At 44.3% G+C, this 25,748-nt stretch overlaps 1 protein-coding gene across 2 annotated transcripts in view; it reads left to right on the top strand.

Moving 5' to 3' along the window:
- Positions 1 to 25,748, top strand: part of MIS18BP1 (MIS18 binding protein 1) — a 197,536-nt gene that overhangs the window by 27,953 nt on the left and 143,835 nt on the right. The window contains exons 2-3 of one of the 2 annotated variants that reach the window (XM_069734973.1): positions 21,945 to 22,493; positions 25,121 to 25,186. In XM_069734973.1, the coding sequence (XP_069591074.1) occupies positions 22,046 to 22,493; positions 25,121 to 25,186 (514 nt within the window). In that variant the 5' untranslated portion in view covers positions 21,945 to 22,045. The remainder of the gene's footprint in view (positions 1 to 21,944; positions 22,494 to 25,120; positions 25,187 to 25,748) is intronic. The other variant, XM_069734982.1, reaches the window with a different exon arrangement.

Raw genomic sequence — 25,748 nt, 5'->3', positions numbered from 1 at the left:
ATTAACCCTCCGTCACATACAACTGATCTGACAGGCGCTTCTCTTTTACTTTCATTTCTCCTTCCTCACCAGATTGTGAGGAAACCCCCTCCCTCCAGGTAGTCTCCTGTCTCTTGAAGGTCTGTGAAACCTGATATCACAGTTGGATTTCAGAGCTTCAGGGGAGAGGATATAGCTGCACAGATCTCTCAGGCTCATTGTATGTGAATACGTCACATTCAGTAAGGTTGGTATTTTATGTTTTTATTCATCACAATAGTTTATTTAGCTTGTTTTATGAATGTATAGCACAAAATGTGAGGATATTTCATAGAAATAAGGGAGATTTTATAAAAGAAAGTGTGCTGCTCAGGCATATACAGTAGTTCCCTAACATATTCCTTCTCTTGCTTCAAATTATCTGCTGAAATGGAGAGGAAAATGTACAATTTATCCAAACAACTTGATGTTGAGGAAGTAACAAACATGCTGTTAGATGATAGAGACCTCACACTGAATGAGGATTTAGGAGAGGAAAGTGAGATTGATTCTCATGATGAGGTGGAAGAATGTGTCCTGGATTCTGAAACAGAGCAAGATGGTGACAGTGGTGAGGATGAAGAAGTTGGATCATATTATATTGGAAAAGATAAAAATACTAAATGGAACAAGAAGCTATTCCAGAAAAAACGTAGGGAACCTTTAAACATTATTACTCACCTTCCTGCAGTAGTAGGAACTGCACATAATGCAAAAACTGCAGTTGAATGCTGGAACAGTATATTTACAGATGACATTCTGTACTCTATTGTCACATATACCAACCAATATATAGACATTATAAAGGACAAGTACATCTGCAACAGAACCATCAAGCCCACAGATGAAATAGAACTGCGTGCTTTTTTTGGATTACTGTACCTTGCAGGAGCTTATAGGGCAAATAGACAAAGTTTGGAGGAACTTTGGGGTAAAGATGGGGATGGAGTTGAAAAATTTAGCCTTGTTATGTCCATAAACAGATTCAAGATTCTAATTCGTTGCCTTCGGTTTGACGACAGAACTACCCGAACCGAACGCAAAACACATGACCGACTTGCTCCAATTCGTGATATATTTCAAAGATTTGTTGTAAACTGTAAACAAAGTTATTACCCTGGAGAGAATCTCACTATTGACGAAATGCTCCCTGGTTTTCGTGGTAGATGTGCCTTTCGTCAATATATTCTATCAAAGCCAAACAAATATGGAATAAAAATTTATGCCCTTGTTGATGCCAGTAAGACCTACACTTACAACCTGGAAGATTATGCAGGAAAACAACCAGAAGGTCCTTACTGTGTGAGCAACAAACCCATTGATGTTGTAAAAAGACTGGCTGAACCCTTATTTGGATCGGGTCGCAATATTACAGCTGACAATTGGTTTACAAGTTGTGATCTGATTGATTATCTGAAAATTCAGAAGCTGTCATATGTGGGAACTGTAAGAAAAAACAAAAAGGAATTGCCGCCACAGTTTGTAAGTGTGAAAGAGAGACAACAGTACAGCAGTATGTTTGCATTCCATAATGGGAAGGCTTTAGTTTCCTATGTACCACATGCCAAAAAAATCGTACTTCTTCTATCAACACTTCATGATGATGCTGCCATCGATCCTGGGACTGGGGCAGAAAAAAAACCGGAGATAATTACATTTTACAATGCCACCAAAGGGGGTGTGGATACAGCAGATCAGATGTGCTCCACTTTCAACGTCAGCAGAAACCTCAAACGCTGGCCAATGGTCATATTTTTTGCTATGTTGAATTTGGGTGGTATAAATTCACAAGTAATTTATCTTGAAAACAAGCTTGAACCACTCCGTAGACGATTGTATCTGAAAAAATTGGCCCATGAACTAGTACTTGGAGAGCTACGCAGGAGAAGCGTGAAAACAATCGGTATCCCCTCTCGCCTTCAAGTTCAGCTCAAAAGGTTCCGCCCAGAAGATGATGGCGAAAAGTCACCATCTGCACCACCTCACAAAAGAAGGAGATGCACCACCTGCCAAACGGAAAGCGGAACCAGAAGGCTTTCAAATTATGAATGTCTCAAATGTCATAAAGCAATTTGCCTGACACATGCAAAAATGGTGTGTAATTCTTGCTATTTGATCTGCAAGTGTGACTTTTCTGGGGAAACCTCAGCATCTACTTCTGATTGAATATGTTTTTAATAGTACTTAAGGTACCTTAAAATTAAGTTTGTGTTCAAAAATTTTCTTTGTACATTTTTTTGAGAGAGTCGAACTGGGGACTATTTGGCGGGAGTTTTGAAAAGTTTGTATTTCATAGTTATTAGTTTTATGTTAAGTAAATGTTTTTTTTTTGCAACTGATTATGTGTAGTCTCTTTTATTACATCCCTATGAAGGTCACTGATCACTTTTAGAGCACTGAAATTGCAAACATTAGATATTATAGGTATTTTTCCAGCAGGCGCCTGACAGGCACATTGTATGTGAACTTGTTAGTCCGAATATTGTATGTGACGGAGGGTTAACAATAGATTTTTACCCTCCTCCTACAGACAGCTCTTTTAAGCCTCAGCGCCACCCATTATTCTGACTCACCGTCAGTTGGTATGTACCCCTCCTTATTACTCTCCATGTACACATAATAGCATCTTGTCTTACATTTCCATTATTATTTTGCCATTACTCCACAGACCAGCCTGGTTCTGTTTCTTCCCGGCTTGTTGCTTTTTTTTCAGCATGTCTGATTGGTAGGTAGCCTTATTTAGCTCCACACACACTCGGCACCATTAGTGTCTGTGACCGTAACCCCGTTTTCTCATCTCTAGATGCAAATCCGAGTATTCTATTGTTTTTGGGGCCATACAAGTATACAATTATACCTAGGTATGTGTTCACTGTACACCAACTCTCCCCTCGGCATATCACTTCACCGCTCGTGTTCCACAAAGTAGTCCTCTCACACTCCCTCTTGGACCTATGTCCTCAGCGTACCAACGGCTTTTCCATGTTAGAACTTGCAGCCTATGATTTAAAGAATTATGTATGGATAGATAGATATATACACCTGTATCCACGCAAGTTGAATGTCCTCCAGGGTCATTGTTCTCTCTCCTCATTTTATGACCTGTGTCTCCGTGATGTATATACTTTTGTTTCTGTTTTGTTTTTGTCTTTCATATGTACAACACATTTATTGTTTTTTGTTCTGTATATAATTCCTTTTTTGTAGCACACTGATGAAGGTCCAGTATCGACCGAAACGTTTGTGATTTACTGTATGTAATAAATCCCCACTTTTTTTGCATCACAACACCCTGGAGTGTGCTAGTCACTTTATATTGTATGCTCTCTGGGTCCAGACGTGTGACTGTGCAAAATTTTTGTGGCTGTAGCTGCGACGCCTCCAACACTTTTCATTTCACTTTTCTCCCCATTATGTAGATAGGGCCAAAATTGTTTGGTGAATTGGAACGTGCGGGGTTAAAATTTCGCCTCACAACATAGCCTATGACGCTCTCGGGGTCCAGACGTGTGACTGTGCAAAATTTTGTGGCTGTAGCTGCGACGGTGCAGATGCCAATCCCGGACACACACTTGTGGCTGTAGCTGCGACGGTGCAGATGCCAATCCCGGACACACACACACACACACACACACACACACACACACACACACACACATTCAGCTTTATAGATTAGATGTAAAGTTATTATATAGGAATGTATGAATTAACATTGTTGAAAACAGAATTACATTTTTAAGCTCTGTTTTTCTTGCTGGAAAAAGTTCATATTCTTTCAAAACTTATTTTCAAAGTTTCATCAAGATCTTCTTAGGGATTCAGTGTTTATTTCAAATTTAAAGTTACTATATAGAAATGTATGGGTTTGCCTTGTTGAAAACGCAATTAAAGTTGAACCTCCGCTAATTTATTTTTAAATAGAGTGAAGTGGAAAGAATACATTAAAAAAATTCAACTTTAGAAAAAAAACTACCATAGGCATAGGTACGGCAGAATATGGCGCATAAAGACTGAATCCCTAAAAAGATCATAATGAAACTTGGAAGATAACGTTGTTGTACTAATTGTTGTGGATTCTGTTTTTGGGCTCCCTCTGGTGGTTACAGATGGTACTGTGTGACTTGTGTTCTCTGCGGTCTCTGGTGTCCACCTGTTCTATCAGGATATGGGAGTTTCCTATTTAACCTGGCTTTCTTGTCATTTCCTCGCCGGCTATCAATGTAATCAGTGTGTCTTGTTACCTCTGCTTCCCGCTTCTGTATTCTTCAGGACAAGCTAAGTTTTTGATTTTCCTGTTCCTCGTTTTGCTTAATTTTTGTCTTAGTCCAGCTTGCAGATATGTGATTCCTTTTTGCTGGTTGCTCTAGTGGGCTGATATTGCTCCTCATGTTCCATGAGTTGGCACATGAGTTCAAGTAATTTCAGGATGGTTTTTTGTAGGGTTTTTTGCTGACCGCGCAGTTCACTTTTGTATCCTCTGCTATCTAGCTTTAGCGGGCCTCATTTTGCTGAATCTGTTTTCATAACTACATATGTGCTTTCCTCTCATTTCACCGTCATTACATGTGGGGGCTGCTATTTCTGTGGGGTGTTTCTCTGGAGGCAAGAGAGGTCTGTGTTTCTTCTAATAGGGGAAGTTAGTTCTTCGGCTGGCGCGCGACGTCTAGGAATCATCGTAGGCACGTTCCCCGGCTACAGCTAGTTGTGTGTTTAGGTTCAGGATCGCGGTCAGCTCAGTTTCCATCACCCTAGAGCTTGTTTTTTTTTTTTTTGTGCTTGTCCTTTTGTGATCCCCTGCCATTGGGATCATGACAACTAATATGAACATATTCCAATAAAAAAAACGGAGCTCAAAACCGTTATTCCGTTTCCAACCATGATAACACACTAGGCATAGGTATGGCAGAATATGGCGCATAAAGACTGAATCCCTAAAAAGATCCTAATGAAACTTGGAAGATAACGTTGTTGTACTAATATGAACATATTCCAATAAAAAAAACGGAGCTCAAAACCGTTATTCCGTTTCCAACCATGATAACACACTAGGCATAGGTATGGCAGAATATGGCGCATAAAGACTGAATCCCTAAAAAGATCCTAATGAAACTTGGAAGATAACGTTGTTGTACTAATATGAACATATTCCAATAAAAAAAACGGAGCTCAAAACCGTTATTCCGTTTCCAACCATGATAACACACTAGGCATAGGTATGGCAGAATATGGCGCATAAAGACTGAATCCCTAAAAAGATCCTAATGAAACTTGGAAGATAACGTTGTTGTACTAATATGAACATATTCCAATAAAAAAAACGGAGCTCAAAACCGTTATTCCGTTTCCAACCATGATAACACACTAGGCATAGGTATGGCAGAATATGGCGCATAAAGACTGAATCCCTAAAAAGATCCTAATGAAACTTGGAAGATAACGTTGTTGTACTAATATGAACATATTCCAATAAAAAAAACGGAGCTCAAAACCGTTATTCCATTTCCAAAAAATGTAACCCCTACATTCATGTATTGCAACTTTATGTCAAATAAATACATATGTAAATAAATTGGTTACTCTGCTTCAAATGGAGTGAAGTGGAAAGGAAAACTAAATTAAGAAATTGAAACGGTAAAAAAAAATCTAAAATAGGCATTGGTATAGATTAATACGACTAAAATATCTACCATAGGTATAGGTTAATTTGGCACATAGGGTTTTAGTATGCACCTTTCTTTTCCACTCCATCGAGTTGTAGAGGGGCTCGTTTTTCCGCAAGACGAGCTGTAGTTTCTATTACCTCCACTCTGGGGTCTGCACGTCTTTCATGTGCCCCCCACTACAGATGGGCGAACACCTGGATGTTCGGGTCCGACGGGTTAATCCGAACAGTTTGGCTTCCATAGCAGTCCCCGGACCGCATTCATTTGAGCACTCAGCTGTCATCTGAGGTGTAAAGTTCAACTCTGGTCAGTGGTGTCAGCTGATGGGACAACTACTCCCATCATCTGAAACCTGCTGCTGATAACAGCGAGAGCAGGAGTGGCGGACTTGAGTATTCATTAGCCGGCTCCTGCACTGTAAATAAATAATTTAGAAAAAAAAGCGGTGTGGGTTCCCCTGTATTTTTGTTAGGCTACTTTCACACATCAGGTTTTCGCTGTCAGGCTCAATCCAGCTAAATGTCAAAAAACCGAATCCGGCGAATGTTTCCGCAGGATCCGCTTTTTTGCCATAGACATTGTGCCGGATGACATTGCGTTTCATCCGGTTTTCGTCGGATCCGGCAAATCTGCCGTCTCCGGTTTCTGGAAAAAACATCAATAGCAATGTTTTTTTTGTCTCCAGCGCTTCTGGCTGTTTGCTAGAATGAAAGCCTATGGTAGCCGGAAGGTGCCTGATCCGGAAAATGACGGATTCCAGTGCCGGATTCCGTTTTTTTAAACTGAGCATGCTCCAAATTTTTTTTATCCAATTATCTAGATATGCTAGTCGGATCCGTCGAAAAAACGGATTTGTCCGATCAGTTTTTCACAATCTGCGTCGTATCCGTTTTTTTCCAACATTCGCCAGATTGTGCCTGATGCAAAAAACCTGATGTGTGAAATTAGCCTTAACCAGCCAGGCAAAACTCACAGCAAGGCTAGTTATCAAGTATAGAGGGGTCCCCGCGCCATATTTTTTAATTATTTAAATAAATAAAAAAAGACCGGCATAGGGTCCCCTCATTTTTGACAACCAGCCTTGCTAAAGCAGACAGCTGGGGGCTGATATTCTCAGGCTGGTGAGGGTCCATCGATATTGACCCCCCCCCCCCAGCCTAAAAATAGCAGCCTGCAGCTGCCCAGAATAGGCACAACTATTAGATGCGTCAAATCTGGCGCTTTGGCCGGCTCTTCCCACTTGCCCTGTAGCTGTGGCAAATGGGGTTAATATTTGACAATGTTGGCTCTGACTGGATGATGTGGGATATTAGGGGTAGTAGTCTGGTGGCTCTGGCTGACGGGATGATGTGGGATATTAGTTGTAGTAGTCTGGTAGCTCTGGCTGACGGAGTGATGTGAGATATTAGGGCTCCTACTCACTTGCGAGCAAATCGGATGAGTCTCACATGTTTAAAACCCGGCTCTGCACCCGGCACTCAGATCGGAGCATGCGGCTGCATAGGAATACATGCAGCCGCATGCTCCGCTCCTGAGTGCGGGGTGCAGTGCCGGGTATTGCCGTGCGAGATTAATCCGAGTCTCGCGCAAGTGGGTAGGAGCCGTTAGTGAGTGTGGCTATGCGGCGCTATACACTCAGATATATATATATAATATATTTTCTCATTCTAATTTGTTATAACTCAGTTATTTACTATGCCCGGGCAATGCCGGGCTCTTCAGCTAGTTGTAAATAAAGACAGCGCAAGAATAAAGTTCTTTATTAGAAATAAATCAAAATACAGTTTTCCTTTTTTTGTTTAAAAATAACAAACACAGTTATACTCGCCAAACGCCTATTCCTAAGCCCTCATTCTCCTGTAATAAAACTAAAATGAAAAAACAACAATATCCCTCACCTCTCCGTCGTTCTGTCCCATGCCGTAATCCTTGTTTGGGGGAGAAATAATTATCAGCCTAGATGGTGACAAGATGCGACCATCCAGGCTGAGAACCACTGGTGACTGAACTGTTGCGAACGCAGCCTCCGTGACTGGCGGTGATGTCATCGAGGTTACTTCTGGTCACTCAGGCTGCGTTCCCAGCTGGGCTGAACTGCTGTGACCTCGGTGAGATCCCCGCTAGCACAGTGAGAAAAACTCTGTTTTCATGACTAATCAAAGATGAAAGAAAAAAGGGAGGGGGGGAATATGATGGACCTCAAAGATGTCCTATGACAACCGGATTTTCCTATGTCCGATTATGCGATCGCCATTATTCAGTGAATAATCACCCCAAAAAAGCGTGCCGGCTGTTTCAATGAGTTCTTTCTTTTCTGACAAGGTATACATGTCAGAGGAGAGAGAAATGATGTCCCCCGAGACTCCCTCCTGGGACTTTCACCATCCCCCTTGTCCTTTCACCATCCCCTGGTCATTCCTGATCCGTCCTCCAATCCGGTGTCATCTTCCTGGAAAAAAAACGGCCGGCGCATGCCCGCCGAGACCTGCTAGCCTTTACCCGGCATCAATAGGAAATTTTTCCTATTGGTTCCTTTTGATCGCTGTGATAGACCCGATCACAGTGATCAAAATAGTAAATGAAACCACCCCTTTGTTTCCCCCACTTAGTTAGGTCAAAATGATAAAATATATTTTTTAAAATTTGTTGGGGTTGGGGCTGGGTTTTTTCAAATGTAAAAAAAAAAAATATAGCAGCTAGTGTTTAGCTAGTTTGCATCAGGTACTGTGGAATGCACGGAGTACCGCAGATCCCCACATGATTTGTTTAGGGTGTCTAAGGCCGGTTTCACACATCAGTGGCTCCGGTACGTGAGGTGACAGTTTCCTCACGTACCGGAGCCACTGACACACGTAGACACATAAAAATCAATGCATCTGTTCAGATGTCATTGATTTTTTTTTTTTTTTTTTGCGGACCGTGTCTCCGTTTGCCAAACACGGAGATATGTCAGTGTTCGTGGGAGCGCACGTATTACACGGACCGATTAAAGTCAATGGGTCCGTGTAAAACACGTACCGCACACGGACGTTGTCCGTGTGCCGTGCAGGAGACAACGCTACATTAAGCGCTGTCCCCCCACTGGTGCTGAAGCCGCCATTCATATCTTCCCTGCAGCAGCGTTTGCTGTAGAGAAGATATGAATAAGTGTGTTTAAAATAAAGATCTATGTGCCCCCCGCCCTCCCACCCCCTGTGCGCCCTCCCACCCCCTGTGCGCCTCCCCTTCCCCCCGCTGTTCTGAAAATACTCACCTGGCTCGCTCCCTCGCCGGCGCTGCTTCCTCTCCTGGCCGCATCTTCTCCTGTATGCGGTCACGTGGGGCCGCTCATTTACAGTAATGAATATGCGGCTCCACCTCCCATAGGAGTGGAGCCGCATATTCATGACTGTAATCGGCGGCCCCACGTGACCGCATACAGGAGAAGCTGCAGCCAGAACAGGAAGAAGTGGCAGCCAACGAGGGAGGCGGGTGAGTATTTTCAGAACAGGGGGTGGGGGGCAGGGGGAAGATAGATCTTTATTTTAAACACCATTATTCATATCTTCTCTGCAGCAAACGCTGCTGCAGGGAAGATATGAATGGGGCTTCAGCACCAGATGCTGGTACGTGTGGTACCCAGCACGGTGCGTGTGGTAGCCAGTGGGCACATGGGCGGCACACGTGTGCCACACTGATGTGCCACAGAAACGCACCGGCACACAGACACGAATAATTCCGGTACCGATTTTTCCGGTACCGGAATTATCTGGACGTGTGAGACTGGCCTTACATACACAAAAGATGCGGTGCAGGGACTCAAAAATGTTACTCGAGCACCCACGAAATTTGGTGCATACCCGAGTTCCCGTTGCAAACTGGAGTAGCGAGCACTTGGGCTCAACACTAATGTCGACATAGTCAATATGACAATTTAATGTTCTCAAATTCTGTGAAGCACCTGTGGGTTCAAAATGCTCACTATACCCCTAGATAATATCCTTGAGGGGTCTGGTTTCCAAAATCGTGTCACTTGTGGGGGATTGCCACTGTTTAGGCAAATCAAGGGCTCTCCAAGCGCAACAAGGCATCCGCCAATTTTTCCAGGAAATTTTACATTCAAAAAGTCAAATGGCGCTTCTTCCCTTCCAAGCCCTGCCGTGCGCCCAAACAGTAGATTTCCACCACAAATAAGGTATCAGCGTAATCATGAAAAAATGCACAAAAAAGATTGTTGTCCATTTTCTCTTGTTAGCCTTGTGAAAATGAAAAACATTCCACATTGCTTCAATTCCTGTGAAGCACCTGAAGGGTTAATAAACTTCTTGAATGTGGTTTTGAGCACCTTGAGGGGTGCAGTTTTTAGCATGGTGTCACTTTTGGACATTTTCTGTCATATAGACCAGGGGTGTCAAACTGCATTCCTCGAGGGCTGCAAACAGGTCATGTTTTCAGGATTTCCTTGTACTGCACAGGTGATAATTTAATCACCTACACAAATAATGAGTAGGTGATTAAATTATCACCTGTGCTGTACAAGGAAATCCTGAAAACATGACCTGTTTGCAGCTCTCGAGGAATGCAGTTTAACACCCCTGATATAGACCACTCAGTCACTTCAAATGTGAGATAGTCCCTAAAAATAAATGGTTTTGTAAATTTTGTTGGAAAAATGAAAAGTTGCTGGTCAACTTTTAACTCTTCTAACACTTTAACAACAACAACAAAAAATACGGTATTTTCCGGCATGTAAGATGACTTTTAAACCCCTGAAAATCTTCTCAAAAGTCAGGGGTCATGTTATACTCGGGGTGTCGTTTTATACGGCGGATGCAGAGTTCTGCGGTTGCCGCATATGGTGCGGGGAGCGGTCCCTATGACGATGTGCCTCACCGGAAAGGTGTAATCATAAGTGAATCAAGCCCGCCCTTGTATCCTATTGCTAAGTAAATAAGGCAGCACACTGCAGCGCTAGAACATACAAACTTGAAATACGAAATTTGAACTGCATTACTGCACTAGAAATATGAAAAATGAGAGCGTTTAGCGCATAAAAATGGCCAATTTTATGTGTACCTGGTAGCCCCTTTATTTCATATTTCTAGTGCAGTAATGCAGTTCAAATTTCGTATTTCAAGTTTGTATGTTCTAGCGCTGCAGTGTGCTGCCTTATTTACTTAACTATATACGAGTTGGCGACTCTAGGTTCAGCACCTGTTCACACTGAGTCTATGTTTGGATGTGCAGGTCAGGTTTTTGACTTGTATCCTATTGCCGCCTCCTTTCACCCGTCTGGCCTGCCCTTCTTTGCCGCTCAAATCTCGTGAGGATGGAAGTGAAGTGGCTCCTTCTCTTTCACCTGTCTGGCCCGCCCGTGAGTTTGCACTTCGAAGGTCCGTTATGTAGTGGGAGTGTCAGTCTCTGTGAGCTGCAGCCGCTCATTGGCTCTGCAGCTCTGTGCTATAATTGGCTGCAATTGGCCTGATGCTGATTGGTGCATCAGGGCAGCGTGGGACAGGCTTAGAAGGTGGAAGGTGCGCATTCAGGAGCACGCTCAGTCAGTGCCTCAGCTTCTTGAGCTCTATACTGTAACCAGAGCTCGCCCCGGGATATGATTGTGTCCCTGGGAAAGAGCCTAGGGGCTCCTTCTCACTTGTGCGAGACTCGGATGAGTCTCGCACGGCAATACCCCGGCGCTGCTGCCGACACAGAGGAGCGGAGTGTGTGGCTACATGTATTCTTACGCGGCCGCACGCTCCTATCTGAGTGCCGGGGGCAGAGCCGGGTTTTAACCATGCGAGACTCATCCGAGTTGCTCGCAAGTGAGAAGGAGCCCTAATAGGGAGGGAGGACAGCGGCCAGGGCCTCTCACCGCGGCAGGTTCTGCACCCACAGCGTGAGAGGTCGTCAGGGGAGTGGGGGCATGTGTGGAAGGCTGCTGCAGAGCATCGCACCTCTATGTGGAGGGCTGCTGCACTCCTCACTGCACACAGGGAAATGCAGGGTGACAGTCTGCAGAGCATCGCTTCTCTACCTATGCAGGTATCTGCAGAGCATCACTTACCTACCTGTGCAGGTATCTGCAGAGCATCACTTACCCGCCTGTGCAGGTATCTGCAGAGCATCACTTACCCGCCTGTGCAGGTATCTGCAGAGCATCACTTACCCGCCTGTGCAGGTATCTGCAGAGCATCACTTACCCGCCTGTGCAGGTATCTGCAGAGCATCACTTACCCGCCTGTGCAGGTATCTGCAGAGCATCACTTACCCGCCTGTGCAGGTATCTGCAGAGCATCACTTACCCGCCTGTGCAGGTATCTGCAGAGCATCACTTACCCGCCTGTGCAGGTATCTGCAGAGCATCACTTACCCGCCTGTGCAGGTATCTGCAGAGCATCACTTGCCCGCCTGTGCAGGTATCTGCAGAGCATCACTTGCCCGCCTGTGCAGGTGTCTGCAGAGCATCACTTGCCCGCCTGTGCAGGTGTCGGCAGAGCATCACTTGCCCGCCTGTGCAGGTGTCGGCAGAGCATCACTTGCCCGCCTGTGCAGGTGTCGGCAGAGCATCACTTGCCCGCCTGTGCAGGTGTCGGCAGAGCATCACTTGCCCGCCTGTGCAGGTGTCGGCAGAGCATCACTTGCCCGCCTGTGCAGGTGTCGGCAGAGCATCACTTGCCCGCCTGTGCAGGTGTCGGCAGAGCATCACTTGCCCCCCTGTGCAGGTGTCGGCAGAGCATCACTTGCCCACCTGTGCAGGTGTCGGCAGAGCATCACTTGCCCACCTGTGCAGGTGTCGGCAGAGCATCACTTGCCCACCTGTGCAGGTGTCGGCAGAGCATCACTTGCCCACCTGTGCAGGTGTCGGCAGAGCATCACTTGCCCACCTGTGCAGGTGTCGGCAGAGCATCACTTGCCCACCTGTGCAGGTGTCGGCAGAGCATCACTTGCCCACCTGTGCAGGTGTCGGCAGAGCATCACTTGCCCACCTGTGCAGGTGTCGGCAGAGCATCACTTGCCCACCTGTGCAGGTGTCGGCAGAGCATCACTTGCCCACCTGTGCAGGTGTCGGCAGAGGTAATAGAATATAAGGGCGGGCTTGATTCACTTACACCTGCCCAGTGAGGCACCTCATCATCGGGACCGCTCAGCACATGCCGTATAAGATGACCCCCGACTTATACATCAAGTATATCCCAATCTCTATATTTTAAATGGAAAAGTTGGGGGGTCGTCTTATACGCCGGAAAATAAGGTAGTTTCCAAAATTGTGCTGATGTAAAATAGACATGTGGGAAATGTTATGTATTAACTATTTTGTGTGACATATCTCTGTGATTTAAGGGCATAAGAATTAAAAGTTTGACACTTGCTAAATTTTCACCAAAATTGTGTTGTTGTTTTTTCACAAATAAACACAAGTCATATCAAAGAAATGTCACCAATATTGTGAAGTACAATGTCACAGAAAAACATTCTCCGAATCAGTGGAATCCATTGAAGCATTCCAGAGTTACTACTATGTAAAGTTACAGTGGTCAGAATTGGAAAATTTGGCCTGGTCATTAAGGTCAAAATTGGCTCGGTGACTAAGGGGTTAAATACTTACTACTGTTGTTCCTTTTACATTTTGTTCCAGCTTCTCTGTTGTCCCATTTTATATTTTTATTAAGGTAGCATATGAGGAATTTTATAGTTGAAGGTCTTACCCCATATTTGATAAATTTTTGACCCTTTCATCACATTGGGTGTTGTGTGTTTGTACATCTTTTTTTTAAATTGAATTTGAGACATACAGTGGGTATGGAAAGTATTCAGACCCCTTTACATTTTTCACTCTTTTTTTCCATTTCAGTCATTTGGTAAATTCAAAAAAGTTAATTTTTTTTCTTATTAATGTACACTCTGCACCCCATCTTGACTGAAAAAAAAACTGAAATGTAGTAATGTTTGCAAATTTAATAAAAAAGCACAACAGAAATATCACATGGACATAAGTATTCAGCCCCTTTGCTCAGTATTGAGTAGAAGCACCCTTTTGAGCTAGTACAGCCATGAGTCTTCTTGGGAATGATGCAACAAGTTTTTCACACCTGGATTTGGGGATCCTCTGCCATTCTTCCTTACAGATCCTCTCCAGTTCCGTCAGGTTGAATGGTGAACGTTGGTGGACAGCCATTTTTCAGATCTCTCCAGAGATGCTCAATTGGGCTTAGGTCAGGGCACTGGCTGGGCCAGTCAAGAATGGTCAGAGTTGTTCTGAATCCACTCCTTTGTTAATTTAGCTGTGGGCTTAGGGTCATTGTCTTGTTGGAAGGTGAACCTTTGGCCAAGTCTGAGGTCCAGAGCACTCTGGTAGAGGTTTTCATCCAGGAAATTTCTGTACTTGGCCACATTCACTTTTCTTTCAATGGCTACCAGTCCTGTCCCTACAGCTCAAAAACACCCCCATAAGCATGATGCTGCCACCACCATGTTTCACTTTTGGGATTGTATTGGACAGGTGATGAGCAGTGCCTGGTTTTCTCCACACATACCGCTTAGAATTATCACCAAAAAAGGTCTATCTTCGTCTCATCAGACCAGAGAATCTTATTTCTCATAGTCTGGGAGTCCTTCATGTGATTTTTAGCAAACTATGCAGGCTTTCATATGTCTTGCACTGAGGAGAGGTTTCCGTTGGGCCACTCTGCTATAAAGGCCCGACTGGTGGAGGGCTGCAGTGATAGTTGACTTTGTGGAACTTTCTCCCATCTCCCTACTGCATCTCTGGAGCTTAGCAACAGTGAACTTGGGGTTCTTCTTTACCTCTATCTCCAAGGCTCTTCTCCCACTATTGCTCAGTTTGGCTGGGCAGCCAGGTCTAGGAAGACTTCTGGTGGTCCCAAACTTATTCCATTTAAGGATTATGGAGGCCACTGTGCGGTTAAGAACCTTGAGAACTGCAGAAATTCTGTTGTAACCTTGGCCAGATCAGTGCCTTGCCACAATTCTGTCTCTGAGCTCCTTGGCCAGTTCCTTTGACCTCATGATTCTCATTTGGTCTGACATGCACTGTGAGCTGTGAGGTCTTATATAGACAGGTTTGCACCTTTCCAAATCAAGTCATGTCAGTTTAATTAAAGGGAACCTGTCACCCCGAAAATCGCGGGTGAGGTAAGCCCACAGGCATCAGGGGCTTATCTACAGCATTCTGTAATGCTGTAGATAAGCCCCCGATGTAACCTGAAAGATGAGAAATAAAGGTTAGATTATACTCACCCAGGGGCGGTCCCGGTGCTTTCCGGGTCCGGTGGGTGTCGCGGTCCGGTGCAGCGTCTCGTATCTTAATACAATGACGTTCCCTTCTTGTCTTCTTGCCACGGCTCCGGCACAGGCGTACTTTGCCCTGTTGAGGGCAGAGTAAAGTACTGCAGTGCGCAGGTGCCGGGCCTCTCTGACCTTTCCTGCGCACTGCAGTACTTTTCTCTGCCCTCAACAGGGCAAAGTACGCCATTGCCGGAGCCGCGGCAAGAAAAGAGAACGTCATCGTATGAAGATAGGAGGCGCTGCATTGGACAAGTACAATTACTCTTTTTGCTTTTTTTCAGACTATCATACCTATGTTGGGTTAATGTCATTCCACATCCATGTTGCATTAATTGTACTTAATTGGTTTGCTTCACTACCATTGGTACTTATTTAAATGTTATTGGTCACTGACCTTGTTGTAACTGTGCTATTTTCAGTACTTTACTTTATGAATCTCTTATTTTTACTAAAATTGTGGATTAATAAGGTATGCACTGTCACTTTACATTGATAGATTGGTTAATACTCTGGTTCTATATGATTGTGATTGTGGGGTGACACTTGTTTTGGTGCACCCTTCACCGGATTCAAACATCTCTGTAGTGATATAGCTATATGTAATTGATATATATATGGTCTGTCTCTGATTAAAGATTTATATTTTTTACTACTAATTGTACCGTATATACTCGAGTATAAGCCGAGATTTTCAGCCCATTTTTTTAGGCTGAAATTGCCCCTCACGGCTTATACTCGAGTCATTCCCAGGGGTCGGCAGGGGAGGGGGAGCGGCAGCTGTCTAATAATACTCACCTGCTCCTGGCACGGACCCTGCAGGTCCCTGGTTCTCTGGGCGCTGACAGGTTCTTTCTGTATTGAGCGGTCACATGGTACAGCGCATTACAGTAATGAATATGGACCCGACTCCACTCCCATAGGGGTGGAGCCGCATATTCATTACTGTAATGAGCGGTACTGTCAAGGTAAAAATATATGTCTTTATACACTTTTGTACTTTTATATATTCTTATGCTGTGAAACAATAAGTTTTTCCTTTCGCTTGCTAATGCATGTGTAATTGTATTTAAGATGGCTGCCAGTGTTCACTTTTGCCTTAGTTTTCGTTCTTGCCAAGAATCTACTTTCGTTTCTGAAGCTAAAGTATCGTTTCTGGAGAAATGGAAACTTAACAAGATGTGGACAAAGGAAGATTCATCAGATGATGTCATAGGCAATCAGAGGGACTGAATACTAGATACATTGCTTAAACCCCGCCTAACCCCGCCCTCTGCACACCTTCCCCCAATGGACTATATAATGTTATGTATATGAAATAAACAGTTCAGTTGCTGTGACGTTACACACGAGCGTGCAATGAGTTTGAACCAGCATTGTGTCTGACTCATTCTTATCCGGTACCAACATGCTCCTAATCTGATTTGGAATGACTGGTGGATGAAGGGTATTGTCGTGACGACCCCGACAGTACCATGTGACCGCTCAATACAGGAAGAATCTGTCAGCGCCCGTAGAACCAGGGATCGCGCTAGGAGCAGGTGAGTATAACTGGGGCGTATTCACCTGTCCCATGTTCCACCGTCGGCGCCGCTCCGTGTTCCGCATTCTCTGCAGTGATGCTCAGGTCAGAGGGCGAGATGACTCGATTAGTGTTCGCGCCGTCCTCTGCCTGAACAGTCAGTGCAGAGGACGCAGAAGACACAGCAGCGCTCAGCGTTGGAACGGGAAAGGTGAATATAGCAAGTGCAGGGGGCCTGAGCGACGAGAGGTGAGTATGTGATTTTTTTTTTTTTAATCGCAGCAACAGCATTTGGGGCAAATATCTCTATGTAGCATCTTATGGGGCCATAATCCGCATTTGTGGAGCATTATATGGGGCAAATGTGTCTATGGAGCATCTTATGGGGCCATAATCAGCATTTGTGGAGCATTATATGGGGCAAATGTGTCTATGGAGCATCTTATGGGGCCATAATCAGCATTTGTGGAGCATTATATGGGGCAAATGTGTCTATGGAGCATCTTATGGGGCCATAATCAGCATTTGTGGAGCATTATATGGGGCAAATGTGTCTATGGAGCATCTTATGGGGCCATAATCAGCATTTGTGGAGCATTATATGGGGCAAATGTGTCTATGGAGCATCTTATGGGGCCATAATCAACATTTGTGCAGCATTGTATGGATGGGGCAAATCTCTATGGAGCATCTTATGGGGCCATAATCAGCATTTGTGCAGCATTATATGGGGCAAATGTCTGTATGGAGCATCTTATGGGGTCATAATCAGCATTTCTGCAGCATTGTATGGGGCAAATGTCTCTATGGAGCATCTTATGGGGGCCATAATCAGCATTTGTGCAGCATTGTATGGGGCAAATGTCTCTATGGAGCATCTTATGGGGTCATAATCAGCATTTCTGCAGCATTGTATGGGGCAAATGTCTCTATGGAGCATCTAATAGGGCCATAATCAGCATTTGTGCAGCAGTGTATGGGGCAAACGTGTCTATGGAGCATCTTATGGGGTCATAATCAACATTAGTGGAGCATTATATGGGGCATATTTTAATATGGAGCATCTTATGGGGCCCATCATAAACTGTATGGAGCATTATATGGGGCGTATTTTGTATGGAGCATTATATGGGGCCCATCATGAACTGTATGTAGCATTATATAGGGCTCCTGAATCAATATGGATATTCAAAAACACTTAACCTACTGATGTCTCAATTAATTTTACTTTTATTGGTACCTATTTTTATTTTTGACATTTACCGGTAGCTGCTGCATTTTCCACCCTAGGCTTATACTTGGGTATATACGGTATGTGATTTTTGCGCTCTAAGTAGTTTGTTACCATGAACACTGCCATTGTCTGATGTGACTGCTTTCTCATCATCGGCAATGATTTCACTGTGAGCATTCATTGCCGGATGGGAGCAGTAATCCCATTAGACAATGGCTGCTTACACAGACCCGCGCACACACAGGGACACACGCAAACAGGGACACACGCAGACATACACACAGACCCACACACACAGACATGCGCACACACACAGGGAGACACGCACACACAGACCAGCACACAGACACAGATTCACGCAGACACCGGCACGCACACACACTCCCTCCTCCTGATCTGCAGAGTTTCATCCGCAGCAAAAACACAGATCTTTTTTACATCTGCGGTTTTGCTGCGGATTTGACTGTCAATGGAATCAATGGGTGCAGAAACGCGGCAGATCCGCAAATAGAATTGATATGCTGCGAAAACTAAAATACTGCAATTCCGTGCGTTTTTTTCTGCAGCATGTGCACAGCGTTTTTGTATTTCCCATTGATTAACAGTGTGCACAAGGCACTGCGGATTTGAGGCAATTCCGTGCCTCCAAAAACGCTGCGGAAACTCATCAAAATCCGCAACGTGTGCACATACCCTTAAACTACTAAAGCAGGATGGCACTTGAAGCTGTAAAAAACTATAAAAAAAAAAATGAGGAAAGAATGGTTGTAGATGACGAGGAAAAAGCTAATATACAGGTCCTTCTCAAAAAATTAGCATATAGTGTTAAATTTCATTATTTACCATAATGTAATGATTACAATTAAACTTTCATATATTATAGATTCATTATCCACCAACTGAAATTTGTCAGGTCTTTTATTGTTTTAATACTGATGATTTTGGCATACAACTCCTGATAACCCAAAAAACCTGTCTCAATAAATTAGCATATCAAGAAAAGGTTCTCTAAACGACCTATTACCCTAATCTTCTGAATCAACTAATTAACTCTAAACACATGCAAAAGATACCTGAGGCTTTTATAAACTCCCTGCGTGGTTCATTACTCAAAACCCCCATCATGGGTAAGACTAGCGACCTGACAGATGTCAAGAAGGCCATCATTGACACCCTCAAGCAAGAGGGTAAGACCCAGAAAGAAATTTCTCAACAAATAGGCTGTTCCCAGAGTGCTGTATCAAGGCACCTCAATGGTAAGTCTGTTGGAAGGAAACAATGTGGCAGAAAACGCTGTACAACGAGAAGAAGAGACCGGACCCTGAGGAAGATTGTGGAGAAGGACCGATTCCAGACCTTGGGGAACCTGAGGAAGCAGTGGACTGAGTCTGGTGTGGAAACATCCAGAGCCACCGTGCACAGGCGTGTGCAGGAAATGGGCTACAGGTGCCGCATTCCCCAGGTAAAGCCACTTTTGAGCTACAGAGAAGCAGCACTGGACTGTTGCTAAGTGGTCCCAAGTACTTTTTTCTGATGAAAGCAAATTTTGCATGTCATTCGGAAATCAAGGTGCCAGAGTCTGGAGGAAGACTGGGGAGAAGGAAATGCCAAAATGCCTGAAGTCCAGTGTCAAGTACCCACAGTCAGTGATGGTGTGGGGTGCCATGTCAGCTGCTGGTGTTGGTCCACTGTGTTTCATCAAGGGCAGGGTCAATGCAGCTAGCTATCAGGAGATTTTGGAGCACTTCATGCTTCCATCGGCTGAAATGCTTTATGGAGATGAAGATTTCATTTTTCAGCACGACCTGGCACCTGCTCACAGTGCCAAATCCACTGGTAAATGGTTTACTGACCATGGTATTATTGTGCTCAATTGGCCTGCCAACTCTCCTGACCTGAACCCCATAGAGAATCTGTGGGATATTGTGAAGAGAAAGTTGAGAGACGCAAGACCCAACACTCTGGATGAGCTTAAGGCCGCTATTGAAGCATCCTGGGCCTCCATAACATCTCAGCAGTGTCACAGGCTGATTGCCTCCATGCCACGCCGCATTGAAGCAGTCATTTCTGCCAAAGGATTCCCGGCCAAGTATTGAGTGCATAACTGAACATTATTATTTGTTGGTTTTTTTGTTTGTTATTAAAAAACACTTTTATTTGATTGGATGGGTGAAATATGCTAATTTATTGAGACAGGTTTTTTGGGTTATCAGGAGTTGTATGCCAAAATCATCAGTATTAAAACAATAAAAGACCTGACAAATTTCAGTTGGTGGATAATGAATCTATAATATATGAAAGTTTAATTGTAATCATTACATTATGGTAAATAATGAAATTTAACACTATATGCTAATTTTTTGAGAAGGACCTGTATTAAACACCTTCTCCACAGTATTCACGGTGGAAAATAAAATGCTTGGTGAATGCTTTGGCCACCTCATTCCATAGCCGCCGGATCGTCACGTTGTCCGAATGCTGGGGAACCCGGGTGTCCCACAACGGGACTCGCTCATGGACCAGGGAGATGAGGATATCTTTGTTAATGAGGTCCTCATCCTGTTCTGGAACCTAAAAAATAAAGACATTAATGTTGTATACATTAAAGGGAACTTGTCACCCCGAAAATCGCGGGTGAGGTAAGCCCACCGGCATCAGGGGCTTATCTACAGCATTCTGTAATGCTGTAGATAAGCCCCCGATGTTACCTGAAAGAGGAGAAAAAGACGTTAGATTATACTCACCCAGGGGCGGTCCTGCTGCTGGTCCGGTCGGATGGGCGTCTCTGGTCTGCTGCGGCGCCTCCCATCTTCATTCCAAGACGTCCTCTTCTGATCTTCAGCCACGGCTCCGGCGCAGGTGTACTTTGTCTGCCCTGTTGAGGGCAGAACAAAGTACTGCAGTGCGCAGGCGCCGGAAAGGTCAGAGAGGCCCGGCGCCTGCGCACTGCAGTACTTTGCTCTGCTTTCAACAGGGCAGACAAAGTACGCCTGCGCCGGAGCCGTGGCTGAAGATTAGAAGAGGACGTCTTGGAATGAAGATGGGAGGCGCCGCAGCGGACCAGAGACATCCATCCGACCAGACCAGCAGCGGGACCGCCCCTGGGTGAGTATAATCTAACGTCTTTTTCTCCTCTTTCAGGTTACATCGGGGGCTTATCTACAGCATTACAGAATGCTGTAGATAAGCCCCTGATGCCTGTGGGCTTACCTCACCCGCGATTTTCGGGGTGACAGGTTCTCTTTAACATAAGAAAAAGAAAGAAAACAGAGGCTGAGAAATGGCATGAATAATGAAAGTCAAGATAAAGAAGTCCAGAAGAAAAATGTAAAGAAAGGAAGATCAAGAATACTAAAGTGAGGAATACAGTAAACAGTCAGCCAGGTATACTTACACGCTGCCGCCTTGACACCCGACCGTGACCCCGCTGCTCCTGCTCACCCTCTGCCGCAGTGGAAGAAGTGCTCTAAAAAAGGAAAAAAAAATTGTCACATGTGTAGATGTGACAGTGAATACTTACCAATCTGAGGAGCTGAGTACTCACTTCACTGACATGTTCGGCTTCAGAAGGCCCAGGACGTTGCTCCTCATCAGAAGATGATGACATTCTGATGCATGCAGAAATGACAGAGATGGCAGAAATTAGGACATGTAGAGACAGAAAATAGAAAATAATGGCATTGGCTAGGATATACTCACATTGTTCAGTCTTGTTTCCTCCAAGGTGCTTTTCTCTTTCTGGTCTGGTTCTCTGTCTGTTGAGTAGTGACCTGCAATTGTTCACTCCCTCCCTTTATCACTTTGTATGTGGGGGGTGGCTAATCAGTGTCTAGACATGTTTTCCTTTGGTGCAACGCATGCGTTCAGACGTAAGCAAACGCATGTGCTTGCGGCCGCATGCGTTCACATAGACAGCAATGCGTTTTTTTGCCGCATTCCATCCGCTAACAACCGCATACGTTTCTAGGCAGCAAATTGACGCCTCTAAAATTACTACATGTACCGTTTACTGCGCCAAACCGCAGACGGCGAAACGACGCATGCATCATCAAACGCGGCAAAACGCAACCGATCGCAGACACATGCATCTCTAATGTTAAATAAAGGAATACACAACACATGCGGATAATTGCGGAAGAAACGCTCCGGACACAAGCGCAAATATGAAACCGGCCTTATGTTGTCATTTAGGTGTTTTTTTTTTTTTCCCTTTCTCTTCTCGTAGGTAACATGGAGTACTGACACCTGCCTTGCAATGAAGACTTTAATAATGAAAATTCCCACATTCAACAAGACCCTTAAAAAGTATAAAATAACGCAAAAGGGATGTTTTTAAAGAAAAATCTGCCAGGGTCGTTTCATTCTTCCATTCAACCTCCGTTGTTTATTCCTGTGCACCTGATTCCACAAGATAGAATGACTCCAGTTACAGAACTGAAGGAGCTGGCAATGAAACAGAGGGCCCTCGTAAGACGAAAGGTCCTTACAACAGACGATCAGGCTACCGTTATCCCGGAGGATGAGGAATTGCCCGACTTTGTAAAAGTTGATGCCCTCAAGGCATATCATGAGCGTCATCGAACAAGGGCAGGGTTGCCTCGAAGAAATGGCCAAGAACTTTCCAATATCAGCACATCCAGTGTTCGAAGTTCAAGAAGAGTCCTAGAAGCTTTCAATCCAATTTATTTCTTTGAGGAGCCGACGGAAAGTACTGCCATTAAAAAGAAACGTGAGGCCAATATTCCAGGTGCAAAATCCAATGAGTTGATCAAAGGTAAACCTACAATTTACTACTATGCATAAAAGAAACTATCATGGCCTACTCAGGTCTGTTGTGTAAGGCAGCAATGGTTGGGGAAATCAAGCTGCACCTCATGTTCCAAGAGTGTTTACAAGATTACTTTAGAGGTTTGGGCTTTTTGAGGTTGTCTATATTTGGAAGTTATTTCTTAGAACTTGTTCTTTTCTAATATGTCTATTGCTCATGAGAAGTAATTTTAGCCACTTTTTCCATCTGAAGAGATAAAATTGGAAAACACCCCCTTGTCCATTTCGTCTATTAAGGTTTATTATGCAGTTTTGTTTAAATAAAATAAACTATGCCTTACTCGTCCTCCCTGGGTACAACACGGAGTTTCCACTGCTGCTCTCTGCGTCTACAGTGCTGCAGCCAATCATTAAGCTCAGCGTCTTTGAGCAGCTTGTTCCATCTACCCAGGCAGAGCCATTGAGATAACCGATTAGCTGCAGCGTTGTTACGTCCGTGCTGCAGATAAACTGAAGCCTTGCAGAAAGGGTTTTCGGAAATAGGAAAATCTCTTTAAATTCTTGTGCCGTTCTCCAGCCACTCCTGGGCTGGACGGAAGTGTTTTCTTTAGTCTGCCCTAAAAAATGTACTCTGCTGTTTGTTAGTTTTGTCTGTGATTACTGTATTTTTGAGATTATAAGACACACTTTTTCCCCCCCCCCCCAAATTTGGGGGGAAAATGGGGGTGCGTCTGATAATGTGGATATAGCTTACCGGCCGCAGTGGAGCAGGGTCCCGGGGCGCTGCTGGAGGAGGCCAGAGTAGAGCGTTGCTGCAGGCCGCAGGTTGTGATGAGGGTTTTTTTTCCGCATGTGTGCCGCTGCGGGTGTTTGGTGGTGCAGGGGCTTTGCCGAAATTTTGTGAAAGCCCTGCCCCCCGCACTTACCGTATATACTAGAGTATAAGCCGACCCCCTAATTTTGCCACTAAAAACTGGGAAAACCTATTGACTCTTGTATAAGCCTAGGGTGCAGCAGCTACTGGTAAATTTCTAAATAAAAATGGGTACCAATAAAAGTTAAATTAATTGAGACATCAGTAGGTTAAATGTTTTTGAATATCCATATTGAATCAGGAACCCCATATAATGCTCCATACAGTTCATGATGGGCCCCATAAGATGCTCCATACAAAAAATATGTTTCATATAATGCTGCACAAAGGTTGATGATGGCCCCATAAGTTGCTCCATAGAATAATATGCCCCATATGCTGCTCCATAAAGGTTGATGGCCCCATAAGATACTCCATAGAATAATATGCCCTGTATGCTGCTCTATAAAGGTTGATGGCCCCATAAGATGCTCCTTAGAATAATATGCCGCATATGCTGCTCCATAAAGGTTGATGGCTAGTGATGAGCGAATATACTCGTTACTCGAGATTTCCCGAGCACGCTCAGGTGTCCTCCCGAGTATTTTTTAGTGCTCGGAGATTTAGTTTTTTTCACCGCAGCTGGATGATTTACAGCTACTAGCCAGCTTGATTACATGTGGGGATTCCCTAGCAACCAGGCAACCCCCACATGTACTTATGCTGGCTATCAGATGTAAATAATTCAGCTGCGGTGAAGAAATCTAAATCTCCGAGCACTAAAAAATACTTGGAGGACACTCGCACTAAAAAATACTTGGAGGACACCCGAGTGTGCTTGGGAAATCTCGAGTAACGAGTATATTTGCTCATCACTATTGATGGCCCCATAAGATGCTTCATAGAATAATATACCCGTATGCTGCTGTTGCAATTAAAAAAAAAAATAATAATAAAAAAAAAATCACATACTCACCTGGCCAGGTGCCGGTGTCCTGAGCAGGTGGGGACACTTACGCACTATGGGGGCCAGGTACCGGAGTCGCCGCTGGGTCAGGACCCTGGCACATGCGATATTCACCTCTCCCCGTTCCACCGCCGTGCGCCGCTGTGACTGTTCAGGCACCACCCTCGGTAAGCAAAAAGACGCATGGATTATAAGAAGCACCACCATTTTATGAAAAAAAAAAAAAGGGGGGGGGGGGGGGGGGTTCTCCCCTATTTTTCTCCTCAAAATTTGGGTTGCGTTGTAGAATCCGGTCACGGTGTGTCTTACAATCTGCATTTGTATTTGCAAATTTCTATTTTTTACTTTAGTTTTTATATTTTTGCATAATATATCCATCATTAGATTAAAAAATAAATGGGATTGAGTGTTTTTTTTTTTTTTTTTTAAATCCTCTTTTGTTAAAAAGGTCTAATGATACAAGGCTGCTGCTTCTGCTTTAACCTATCGATCAGCTCCGATCAGTGAGCAAAACCAGAAACAAATTCAGTTCCCCTGCAGCGCCACTATAGGACAAATGAAGTATTACAGTTTTTTTTATCTGTACTTTCGAGATGTACGGAGTCGTCTAGAGCGAGGAGCAATTCTCACTGCACTTTGCCGTGCGTTCCTGTGCCAGTCTGAAAGGTCACGCTATCTGAAAGGTGCCCAAGTTTCATACTTTTGTATCCCTTTGCTCCATCAGGGGCACGTCTGAATCCTGTTTAGCTTAATAGCTGATCTACTGTATATGTGAGGTTTCCCAGTTGATGTTTGTTACATTCTGGTCCTTTAGGATGTAAACAGAAGATGAAGCATGATGTTCTGCAAGAAGATGATGAAACGAGTTCTTCAGACTTTGGTAAGATTTCCACTCCATAGCAGATGTGACATAAAGGAGGATGCCAAATATGAGGACCGTACATTGCAAATTTAATGGCGGGAGGTGGAAGGTGGTCACATCAGGAAATACATTGTCAGGTCCGATGAAATACAGCTTTGTTGGGTAGTAAATGACCAGGAGCGCTGCTCTGGATAGAGAGAAGGAACTGCACAGCTTATCTAGAGCCATGACCCTTTCGTGCCAAGGAATTGTGGGGGTCCCAAGCTTTTGAACCCTCGGTGATCAGCATGAGATATCATGTCTTAGTATGCATAAGTTTTTTGTTTGTCTTAATGGACCGCTCCTTTTAAGGGGATCTGTTACTTGCTATAAATATGTCCATTTTTTACCTGGTGTGAATGCTGCTGTTCTCCGGAGTCCGGCATTGATTTTCTTTTGTTCCCATTCCTCTCCGTTCCTGAGATAGGGTTTCTTCTTCCCTCTATGTAAATCTAGTTGTCTTGGTGAAGTGAGCGTAATCGCAAAAGTATTCAAGACCGCGCCCAGTTGACAAAAAAAATCTTTTATATAGGAAAGATAG

The sequence above is a fragment of the Ranitomeya imitator genome, chromosome 1 (assembly GCF_032444005.1).
Source record: "Ranitomeya imitator isolate aRanImi1 chromosome 1, aRanImi1.pri, whole genome shotgun sequence".
Taxonomy (NCBI): Eukaryota; Metazoa; Chordata; class Amphibia; order Anura; family Dendrobatidae; genus Ranitomeya; species Ranitomeya imitator.
Note: the sequence above shows the minus strand (reverse complement) of the source record. Positions and strands in the feature narration are given on the sequence as shown.